The sequence below is a fragment of the Hemitrygon akajei genome, chromosome 16, assembly GCF_048418815.1.
Source record: "Hemitrygon akajei chromosome 16, sHemAka1.3, whole genome shotgun sequence".
NCBI classification, from domain to species: domain Eukaryota; kingdom Metazoa; phylum Chordata; class Chondrichthyes; order Myliobatiformes; family Dasyatidae; genus Hemitrygon; species Hemitrygon akajei.
In genome coordinates, this window is record NC_133139.1 from 74,784,775 (window position 1) to 74,796,985 (window position 12,211).

General features: G+C 42.3%; 1 protein-coding gene across 3 annotated transcripts in view; it reads left to right on the top strand.

Annotated features, from left to right (window-relative positions):
* The first annotated feature begins 3,502 nt into the window (after positions 1–3,502).
* The window catches only part of LOC140740407 (uncharacterized), a 41,639-nt gene continuing 32,930 nt past the window's right edge, over positions 3,503–12,211 (top strand). The window contains exons 1-3 of one of the 3 annotated variants that reach the window (XM_073069543.1): positions 3,503–3,674; positions 4,060–4,173; positions 9,502–9,558. In XM_073069543.1, the coding sequence (XP_072925644.1) occupies positions 3,584–3,674; positions 4,060–4,173; positions 9,502–9,558 (262 nt within the window). In that variant the 5' untranslated portion in view covers positions 3,503–3,583. The remainder of the gene's footprint in view (positions 3,675–4,059; positions 4,174–9,501; positions 9,559–12,211) is intronic. The other 2 variants (XM_073069544.1, XM_073069545.1) reach the window with 2 other exon arrangements.

Genomic DNA, 12,211 nt, shown 5'->3' on the forward strand with positions numbered 1-12,211 from the left:
CTCTTCATCCTGTCTGAGGAGCATTGCATCGATAGTAACCTGTCGCTGAAACTGCTTCTCTGTCTCTGGATGGTGCTATGTAGAGGATGTTCAGAGTTTTCCATAATTGACCGTAGCCTACTCAGCGCCCTTCACTCAGCTACCGATGTTAAACTCTCCAGTACTTTGCCCACGACAGAACCCGCCTTCCTTACCAGCTTATTAAGACGTGAGGCGTCCCTCTTTATAATTTTATCCTGGTGTAATGCTTGTCATTTATTGGTGACTGGTAACTCTGTATGGGCTTCGCTGCATCATCTCCCCTATTTTCTGTAACCAAAAGACAAGCACTGGCCTTCATAAATGGTCTCAACGACTTCTAGACCCTTTCCCTGGAAGGAAAGAACACACCCTGCTTCCATGTAGAAACAAAATAGGACACTCTCTACGAAAGACCATGAGTTTAGACTGCTAATGTTTTTCTCCCAGTCCGATCGATGGTCGTAGGACTGAACCCTTGCACCCTCTGCACAGATCGTTGCCTCTGGCAAAAATTACTACAGAGTGCCAGGCGATAGGACGAACAACGGCACCTGAAGGCATTCAAATGATTAGGTGCAGCAAGCATCGCACACTTGACAAGGTACCACGGAGAACTGAAACCCAGAAATACAAAACTATTTGGATAAACATTAAGGTGGTTAGGAAATAAATGGCCCAGAATAGAGGTTTTCAGCAGGTTATAAAGCTTCCAGTTTGCAATGTTCCATTTAGAGTCCCGGATATTAAAATTGACTGAGGGAGCCTGTTGTTTCATAGAGATCCGAGGAGTTCGGAAAGATGTGTAAATGTTGTAGCGAATGTTAGGTTTTAGGGAAGATGCAGTTAAGGAGTAAATGTTGGCGCGTGGCCAAGTGGCTAATGCGTTGGTCTAGTAATCGAGCCTCTGCTTAGGCAGTGTGTTGTGTCCTTGAACACTTAACTTCACATTGTCCTGCGACGACACCGGTGCCAAGCTGTATCGGCCCTTGCCTTTCCCTTGGACAACATCGGTGGCGTGGAGAGGGGAGACTTGCAGCATGGTCTCCCATACAACCTTGCCCAGGGCTGCGCCCTGGAAACTTTCCAATGCGCAAATCCTGGTCTCTCGAGACTAATGGATACCTAATATTATTATTATTAGTAAGGAGAAGGAGAAAGGACAACTATAACTTTCAATTTCAACATCGCCAAGATCGTGTAGAAAGAGGAAAGTGAAAACTGTCATGTCGTTATTTAAAGAATACTAGCAGGGTGTCCGATTATGTCCTTTTATCAATAGTATCAATAGTAATATCAAAATTCCAGTCGAAATAGGTAATGGAACATCGTTTGATATACATAAAAACGACAAAGTTTTTTTGGCGATAAGTCAGGATTTAATGAAAAGACAGAAAACCTCAATAAGTATCCTTCAGAAGTTAGGTTTCTGCCCAAGTGCTTGCAATTACCACAGTTTGGAATTGAAGTTCTAAATGAAGGGACGTATTAATACGCCAAGATGTCCTGTGATTGAATTTGCTAAACAGCTCTGGATCAAAGGGTGAGGGGTGTGTGCTGTCGTATGGCCAAGAGCTAAACTATTACGAGTAGAATGATCGAAAAATTAGTCAAATTTGCAGGACTTCTAAGAACAGAAGTCAACTTTTCATGAACTCGCCAGTAGAATAGTAAGATGAATTAAGTCAAATAAGCAAGGATAAGAGAATAGGAGGCTTTCTTTGACTAGCTGTAGAATGGATGGAGCAGCTCATTGGCCTTTCATTTGAAGCTCTAAGTGTTGATAGAAATGGAAACTATAACACGGTGATTTATTTGAGACAAATCACTGCACTGGATCACAAAGCATTGCAAATTTAAGGATCATATGGCTGTTTTACTACTAAGTGGAGAAGCTGAAGAGAGATGAGGGATGAGAAAGCCATGATGAAGACATATCACACTGGACTTTGCAACATTCCTGAAAATTGGAAGTAGGTCCCAACACTGACGGTTATTGTGGATATTGTCCAAGTGATTCCATGTATTGTGTAGTTGTGGCAGTTTCCCGGGTAGTGGGAGGAAGGAAGGCCGAGCTCTGGCCAGTGAGCCTTTTAATAGTGACAGCGAAACTGTGCAAGAATATTGTGAGACACATGTTCTATTTCTTCTACGTAAGTAAACACAATGGGTTTGTCAGAGTGGTTTTGTGCCGAAAAGTCACGTTTTACAATATTCATTGAGCTATTTGAGAATGTGATGGGGATGCTGGGTGAGGTATGGTCTTTATTTAGGTTTATGGAGATCAGTGAAGCTTTGACATGATTCCACGTGGTCGACAGATACAGAGGTTAGGGGCGATAGCTTCCAGTCGTGGGGAAATAGTAAACAACTTGTTCCGCATGGAACTGATGAGTCGAAGGGCCAGTTTGGGTCCTGAGGAATTCTAACCCATGCCTTCAGCTGACCAGGCTCTGAGTTCTCTTTAAACCTTCGGTCAACTGGAAATGAATATCTATTTTTCCCCTACGAAGCATTTTATCTGTGATTGATAAAACTTGCTTTGGAGATTGTTAGTCCAGCTGCGCACATGTTGGAAACTGTCTATAAATCTACTCTGATTGTGAGCAACCCTCCTCCCTCTATGAAGCGCCTTGGGATGTGATATGAATCTACATTTTTGCTGTAGATTATGAAACCAGGTTGAATATGAAAGCTCGTGTTACATAATAGCGTTCGAGAAACGCCATGTGGAGAACTCAGTGAAACGTCGGAAGAGACAGGAATGAACATACAGACGTGCTGTGTCTTGTCAAGAAGGATTGTGAGAATGGGCAACTATAGAGTATAAATACCATCACCTCGTAAGTGAGGGGGCAGAGAATTAAAATCCCATTTGTGCTTCAATGTGCCTATTCGTTTATCCCTTCCTTTCCCCAGCAAACCACGGCCATCGGAGTCACTCGGGAATACTGTTGGAGTGTTCCTTTGCCAACTCGGAAACGCGAGTACACAGCCAAGAGGTGATGACGCACTGTATTGAGGAGGACCTGTATTGGGGTTGTAAATAAAGTATTATGTGGAAGTGTAGGGACCGAAAATAAATTCATAGAAGAGGGCCATTATCATCTCGGTCAGCCGTTAAAACATTCTCCAGAGATAGTGAAGGAAGTGCACGCAGACACTGGAGGTAGTGTGATAGGTCCAGACGACTGATAGTGACTATTATTACACTATTTTGTTTCAACTCTTAATGGCGCTTTGACTGTCCTCCAACATTGGCCACGGTATGACTTCAGACTGATCTTTAAGGATAATGGTGAAACTGCAAGGATCATGTCGTTGTTTGATGATTTCTTTTCACCTGCTGTCCTTCGAGGGGTAAATCTAGGTGATTGGCCTTTCGAGCTCTCCGATTCAGGAAATTGCTGACGTCTGGAGGCAGTTTTTTTTGTATTTCACGGATGTTGGTAAAATAGGACAGTTTAGCCACGGAAGAGTGAAAGTACAGAGTGCGGAACCAGAGAGACTGTATTTCTAACTCGTTCATATTCCACAAGGTCAAGAAGATCGCCAGACTCACACCATGGAGATGATAACCAAAAATGAAAATCTCTGTGAGAATCAGACCGATGATCCAAGTGCAGAAGGATATAAGCTAGAAAGGCGAAAATCAGGTATCACGACTGAACTACTGTTTTTTTGAAGCTTTCCATTTTCAATAGAAGTTGGGGGAGGGATGATAAAATGTTATCGCGAAAAGGGATAGTAGAGCACATATTCTGTATTCCACCAATCTTGAATTTAGCGATGCACATAATAATTTTCGATTAATCGCATCCAACATTAAATGCTCCCTCTCTCTGCCCAGTTATATATCTAACCTGCTTCGGGTAAGCGTTCGTAAGCTAAAGCGATTTGTTTCAGATTTTCAAATTACAATGCTCAAAACAGCACTTGGCTTCCTTGCACCTTGAGTAGTTCAAAACCAGAAGTTCGGGGTGTGTTTCCCTAGATTATTCCCTCGTGCTTACAATAATGTGATTTCCTTGAAATCTGCAGGAAATAGATTCCAATCAGTTGTGTCTGTTCCAGGAAATCTCTCACCACTGCTGATCTACACTCTCCTGGGCTTCTGCATCCTACTGTCAGTTGCTGTCCTTATAGTGACGCTGAGTAAGTTTTAACTTCGAAAATTATTCTATAACGTCAATTGTAAAAGGCTCAAAATGCTGAAGGGCTCAATAGGTCTGCCGGTGAATGTGAAGAAATATGAAGTTAAATTCTTAGGCCAAACTCTCTTCATGAAAACTGAGGATGAGAAAAAACATTCTCCTAGATAGATGCGAAGCTACGGGGGGCCATGGATAAAATATAGGATAGAGTGAAAACAATAAATGGATTGAAGCGGGCACGTAGCTCCTTTCCCTAATGTCTATTAGTCTAGGTACATTTCTGCATTCAAAATTACTTTTGCCCAGAATATTCTATTTTTATTTCAGATTTTCTGCTTCTGTATTTGTAATGTTAAGATTTAAACGAGTAATCTGCATAAAACTGCAACCATCAGTGGGATGGTTTACATTAATTTAGTGGCGGCGAGGAACAGTGACGGAAAACAGTGACAGTGAGGTAGGTGGGAAACTCTGGATTGAACATAGCGTCAGAGCTCTTCTGCTCAGCAACTCGTTATAATTTTAGTCATTGCTTTCCTACTCAAACCACAGTTCTGGGTTAGTACAGTTCTTATGTTACACAGATTCGACAGCAGTACTTAAAGGGCTTTTCCAGTAGTCCAATTTAGAGGAGTTGAACTTGCAGATGCTGAAAATCTTGAGAGTATTTACTATAATCCAAGTCGTTGCCTCGGAAGGGTCTGGCACCTTCCGCAATGTGGTGCTGTGGGTTGTGAGAAGCCGAATGGGAAGAAAATGCCTCAATAACCGAACGAAAATAAAAGCCTCATAAGCAGGGAAGAGGGTGTGAAATGATGCCCGAGGGACGGCAGTATTGCCATGGACCCGGGCAGTACAGAGCGTGCTTTAATGTCCTCACGAGGTTAGACTAGACTGCGCACGGGGGTAACATGTTCACTACGTCCTTCTGCGCGCGTGGTGCTGAACCTTCATCCTTCGTCCACCAGTTGCTGAATCACACATCAACAATGACATGTTATTTCGATGTGACCCCATTGCTCACTTCCTCGTATCGATATTTGCCTATTTACCTCCCCTTCTGCTCACGACTTCATGCAACTTCAGCCAGCCGCTGCTTCCGACAACCTGTGCCCCCTGCTGGTTCCCTCTCTGAACGGTTGTCCTCGACAGCTCCCTCTCTTTGGGATGACCAGTGGACACCGATGACGTCAATTTGCTGGTGATTTGCTCTTTGGTAGATGTCCAGTACTATAGCACAGAGTTCTTGACCCTGCTCATAAGATTAGGCTAATTCTGTAGAGTAAATGACACCTTCAAATCTTTGGAGTATACCGCATGAATTATGATGGCAAGAGTCTAAAATGCAAAGGGACTTTCCTAGCAGTACACAAGAAACGCAGCGGACCATGCCGGAAGTTTGGGAGGGAGCCGCTTTGACATCCTGCCATGAACTTAATTTGTATTTGAGAACTACAACTTGTACTTAATGCGTGAAGGTAGAGTCGCAGCAATCCCAATAGAGGCCAGCGGAGTTTGGTAGCGAAGAAGTGGAGTTCAATTTATGCTGTCATCATCCTGCTCTCAGAAGAAATTTCTCAATACAGAACGAGACAATGCAGCCCATTGTGTCAATGACAGCCGAAAGAGTGCTGCCAAATCACAAATACCTTACAACCCTTGTTCACGGCTCTTGAAACAGTTTTCCAGGGAAAATAAGAAAGCAGAAGTACAAAACACGGAACGGCGAGAAGACAAATGCAGTAGGTGTGGGGTGGGTAGACAGACAGACAGACAGACATACTTTATTGATTCCGAGGGAAACTGGGTTTCTTTACAGTCGCACCAACCAAGAATAGTGTAGACATATAGCAATATAAAACCATAAATAATTAAATAATAATAGGTAAATTATGCCAAGTGCAAATAAGTCCAGGACCAGCCTATTGGCTCAGGGTGTCTGACACTCTGATGGAGGAGTTGTAAAGTTTGATGGCCACACGCAGGAATAACTTCCTATGACGCTCAGTGTTATATCTCGGTGGAATGAGTCTCTGGCTGAATGTACTCCTGTGCCTAACCAGTACATTATGGAGTGGATGGGAGACATTGTCCAAGATGGCATGCAACTTGGACATCATCCAAGTTAGGCGGTGTGAATCAATTATTCAGGATTTCTGCCTGTCTCACTCTCGCAGGCTACAAATCCCAGAGTGTGCCATTATCTGGGTGAGAGTTTTTCCTCATTTCAAAGTGAAAGTCAAAGTAAAGTTAGTGCCTAAACACCGTTTATGGTTCCATATACTAACTTGAGATTTATTCTATTGTGACATTTGCAGGGAAGTAAATAAATACAATAGAATGCATGAAAAACTATATATAAGCAAAGATTGCTAAACAGACAATGTGCAGTAGGAGACAAATCGTTGAATTAAATAAACAGATTAATAGACAGATAGATATTTAAGAGAATATGCTATAAAGTTATTGAAAATGAATCGATAAGTTTTGGAATTAGTTCGGTGTTGAGGCGACTGAAATTCTCCACGCTGATTCAAGAGTCTGATAGTTTCTGGTGAACAACTGAACCTAATGGTGTGGGACCTAAGTCCTGTATACCTCCTGCTTGATGTTAGTAACGAGGGAAGGTAACCTGGATGATGAAGGTCCTTGATGAGAGATGGATTTTCTTATGGCAGTGCTAATAGGAAATGTGCTGAGCGATGGGAAGGGGTTTGCAGTGATGGATTAGGTTGTATTCACCAGTTTCTGTAGACTTCAGTTCATGGATATTGGCGTTTCCACATCAGCCCGTGATGCAAATGGCCAGGATACTCTTTACAGTGCATTTATGGAAGTTTACCAAAGTGTTAGACGATGTGCTGAATCCAAGCCAACCTCTAGGATTGCTGTCATGTTTTCTTTGTGTTAGTACTTACATGTTGATCCCAGTTCATATGTTCCGATATAATAACGCCAGGTAATTTAAAACCACTGACCCTCTCACCTCCGATCCCCAAATGAGGACTGGCTCGTTAATCTCCGGGTACTCTCTCCGGTAGTCAACAATCATCTCTTTGATTTTACGTAATTTGAAGACAGGTTATTATCGTGGTATTATTTTCATGTCCCTCCAACATGACGATACATCACCACGTTTGATTCTATCAACAAAATTATATATGAGATTGGAGTTGTACTTAGCAACACAGTCGCCAGTATTCAGCGAATAGAGCAGAATGTTAAACACAGAGCCTTGTGGTGCACCTGCGTTAACCGCGATTGCGGAGGGGACGTTGTTACCAATCCGCAGTGACTAAGGTCTACAAATGAAGATATCAAGGTCCAGTTACACAGACAAGTATTAAGGTCTTGCTCTTGGAGGTTAGGGATTAGCTTCTAGGGGATGGTAGTGTGGAATGTTGAGCTGTAGTCAACGGAAAATCATCCTGATGTGTGCATCTTCATTGCCCATGTTTTCCATAGCTGATTGAGGAGGCAAATAAACTGATTTTGCTGTTGACGTATTGTGACGGTAGGCAATTGAAACGGATCCAAAGCACTCCTAGGCTGTAGATGACATGCTTCATAAATAACCTCTTAAAATACATCATCACAGTGGACATAGTTGCTACTGGGCGATAGCCATTGAGGTAGGGCAACTTCTAATCCTGCTAATTCTCACAATGATTCGAAATTGAGCCTCTGGCTTCGGGGGGAAGTAAATATTCCTAATGAAACTCTCCAGGACCCCCGTATTTTATGCACGTTCACGACTTAACCACCTATTCTTATCTTTTCCACGGTTTAAAATACTAGACTATTTCAATTTCAACAAAGATAAAAACAAATTCCAGTACTAGAAACATCCATGTAATTTTCTGCCGTTTACCTGGTACAACAAATCGATCGTTATGGAACGGAATGATCAGAAAGGTACTCCATTTCAAGTCTGATGTTGAACTAATGCAATAAACATTGTAAGCAGATCATCCGTCTTCATATATTCTCTGCTTCAGCTAAGAAGCAAATGTGAAATCAAATGTCCCCAGCGGAATGAGAGTAAAGTACTTGTTTCCGTTACAATGACATGTACATTCAATGAAATGAAGAGGTCAGATGATAGTTTCTGTATGGAATCTTCTCAATTGAAGACTAACAGTCCAGGGCTCACCGTGTTCTTGCTGTTTGGTGATTTTATAATCTCTGACCTTGACATCTCCTGGAACCAAATTTCAGCCGAAATGTTTCTCGCACGCTTTATAGAAATTGGAACAAACGAGGATGTGTGAAATTCATAAGAACAAACAGTTGCTGTGTTATTCCATGGTTTGGGTTGCGGCTGCAACTAAAATTTGGAATTTAACTGCACCGTGTCTTGCACAGTGCAGTTTAACCATGTCCCTGTACCCTCATCCATGATATATCGTCCACATCTTGCTGAGTGACATCTCATTCCCAACAGAATTGCACCAATATGATATAACTCATTGGATTCAAACAATAGCGTGTAGTATGATTGTTTAGACAGTATTCTCCAAATTCTCACCTTCCACTCGCTATAAGAACAAGGGCAGGACAAGGCAGGGGCCCTTCACCACCGATACTTTATTCTTCGAGCGACAGCCTATTTTAAATTTCAAGTATACCACTTTTCCTTCATGGCCAGTACGTTAAAAAACTAGAAGTTTCTCCTAAACAGTAACGTGGATGCATCGTCACATCACGGGGTGCAAAGGTTAAAAAAAAAAGCAGCGCACCATCGCATTGTCAAGTGCAAATTGAAACAGGCGTTTCAAACGCCAGCTCAGTCGGCGAAGATTCCATCGCTGAGAAAAATGTAACATGCAAATCAAGTCGTAATTGCGGAATGGAACCCCTGATATTCACTGGAGTTACTCTGTGTAGCGATAATGCAATATATAGGGAAACATTTGTTTAAGCTCATTATCTCCCTAGGGATCCATAGACAGAGTCTGAAACACTAGAGCGTATCATGACGACATGCTCACACTCATCTTGCTATACTTATCACCCTGACAAACCAGACACTCTCAGTCATTCGTTGTGAGTCTTGTAGAGAAACCTTTATCACTGTCACCAGCATGGCTGCTGTCAAAGGAGTCATAGTATCCTTACCCAGGGCTTCTAGTAATTTTCGTGTGAGTGGTGACTCATAAATCAAAGCCCTGGTGGGATTACTGAATCAGCACTCCGACATCAATCTCAAGCAAAGTGCAGAATGGGATCTTCAGCAAAGTGTCAGCTAATAGGGTCATAAGAAACACTTGGGATAGGATGTCCGATTCCCATCTATATTAAAGTGTGTCAAAACCTTTTTCCATAACAGGATTGGAGACTTCCGACGCTGATCTTTGTATGGATGATTCCCTGTGGAAGAGTAATGGTGAGTTGTGAAAATTAAGTCAATGTATTATTGTGTCACCAATTCAAACGGCTGTTCCCTTGTTCTCTGAAACATACTGGAACTAATTCTGCATTCTAGTCCATGCATTGGTTTATGTTGGATACTGAAATCTAGCAACGAACATGCACTTTTCGTTTTGTTTCTTCTTGCTCAGATCCACAAAAATATCTGCCTCAATAGAAAAAAAAATCTGCTTGCTACTGCCTAAGGAACTTGTGTCCTAGTATCTCAGGCCCATTTTGTCCTTCTTGCTTGAGTCCCTTCCCACCTGCACATTGTCTGTTCGCCACCGCGTCAACCACTCTGAATCTCTGGTTCTGACCACCTCACTTTCGGCATGATTGTCCAGTCCATTTACATTTCTACCTCTTCCAACCTCTCATCATCGTGAAGGCCTCAAGGCTTTCTGCTTTTTTTTTGGCAAGAGACCCAACCTGTTCTATTGCACTTCAAGCCTCCACTGGCTTTCACAACTTCTTTTTAGACTCTTTTCACCTTCTCCTGATCAACATGTAGCCATGGGCACCCTTATGAGCCCAGGCGTTGTCTACCCTCACGTTCACGACATGCTACAGTGAATCATCCAAGCCCACATTCACAACAGTCTTTCTCTGATATGTTGACGGCTGCATTGGTGCTACTTCCTGTACCCATGCACTTCCCGTACTCGTCAATTTCATAACCTTCACTTCCAACTTCTAATCTGCCTTTAAATTCTGACACCATTTCCCCCTTTCTGGATCTGTCTTTCTCTCCCTCTCTCGAGACTGATTATCTACAGTCATCCTTTGCAAAAGCTCTGACGCCCATGGTTACGTTGACAGTAACTTCTGTCAACCCATTCACCCGCAAGGATGATATTAACTTCTCTAAATGTCTGAGGCCCCCAGTTATCAATAGTCAATAGTTCAATAGTTCCATTTATTATCAGATAATTTATACAGTATTAAATCTAAGATGCATGTCTTCCGCAGGCATCTATTCCATGATGATATTTTTTATTTCCAGGATATCCAAGAAATCTTCTTTGTTTTCAACAAACTACGTTTTCCCTCCACTGCTACTGATTCAACTCAGTAATGCGTCTCCTACGAATTACGCATGCCTTCCTTCACTTCATCACCCAACATAACAGGAAGAAGGTTTCCCCTGTCCTCACCTAGAACCAAAAATCCTTCTGATCAAACCCCTTAGAAACTACCAGTATCTCCAACGGGGTTCCACCACCAGGCCCATCTCTCCACCCCTTCCACTCTCTGTTTCCTGCAGTGATGGCACTCTCCGAAATTCCATTTTGCACTCGGTCGGTCCTCACGCATATCACGAAGCAGATACTTATCATATAACCATATAAAAATTACAGCACGGAAACAGGCCATCTCGGCCTTTCTAATCCGTTCCGAATGCTTACTCTCACCTCGTCCCACCTACATGCACTCAGACCATAACCCTCCATTCCTTTGCTGCCCATATACCTATCCAATTTTTTTAAAATGACAAAATCGAACCTGCCTCTACCACTTCTACTGGAAGCTCATTCCACACAGCTACCACTCTCTGAGTAAAGAAGTTCCCCCTCGTGTTACCCCTAAACTTTCGTCTCTTAACTCTCCACGTCAACTCTATCTATCCCCCTCATAATTTTAAATACCTCTATCAAGTCCCCCCTCAACCTTCTACGCTCCAAAGAATAAAGATCTAACTTGTTCAACCTTTCTCTGTAACTTAGGTGCTGAAACCCAGGTAATATTCTAGTAAATCTCCTCTGTACTCTCTCTATTTTACTGACATCTTTCCTATAATGCGGTGACAAGAACTGTATACAATACTCCAAATTTGGCCTTACCAATGCCTTGTACAATTTTAACATTACATCCCAACTCCTATACTCAATGCTCTGATTTATAAAGGCCAGCATACCAAAAGCTTTCTTTACCACCCTATCCACATGAGATTTCACCTCCAGGGAACTATGCACCATTATTCCTAGATCACTCTGTTCTACTGCTTTCCTCAATGCCCTACCATTTACCATGTATGTCCTATTTTGATCAGTCCTATCAAAATGTAGCACCTCACACTTATCAACATTAAATTCCATCTGCCATCTTTCAGCCCACTCTTTTAACTGGCCTAAATCTCTCTGCAAGCTTCGAAAACCTACTTCATTATCCACAATGCCACCTATCTTAGTATCATCTGCATACTTACTAATCCAATTTACCACCCCATCATCCAGATCAATAATGTATATGACAAACAACATTGGACCCAGTACAGATCCCTGAGGCACACCACTAGTCACCGGCCTCCAACCTGACAAACAGTTATCCACCACTACTCTCTGGCATCTCCCATCCAGCCACTGTTGAATCCATTTTACTACTTCAATATTAATACCTAACGATTGAACCTTCCCAATTAACCTTCCATGTGGAACCTTGTCAAAGGCCTTACTGAAGTCCATACAGGCAACATCCACTGCTTTACCCTCGTCAACTTTCCTAGTAACCTCTTCAAAAAATTCAATAAGATTTGTCAAGCATGACCTTCCACGCACAAATCCACGTTGACTGTTCCTAATCAGACCCTGTCTATCCAGATGATTACATATACCATCTCTAAGAATTCT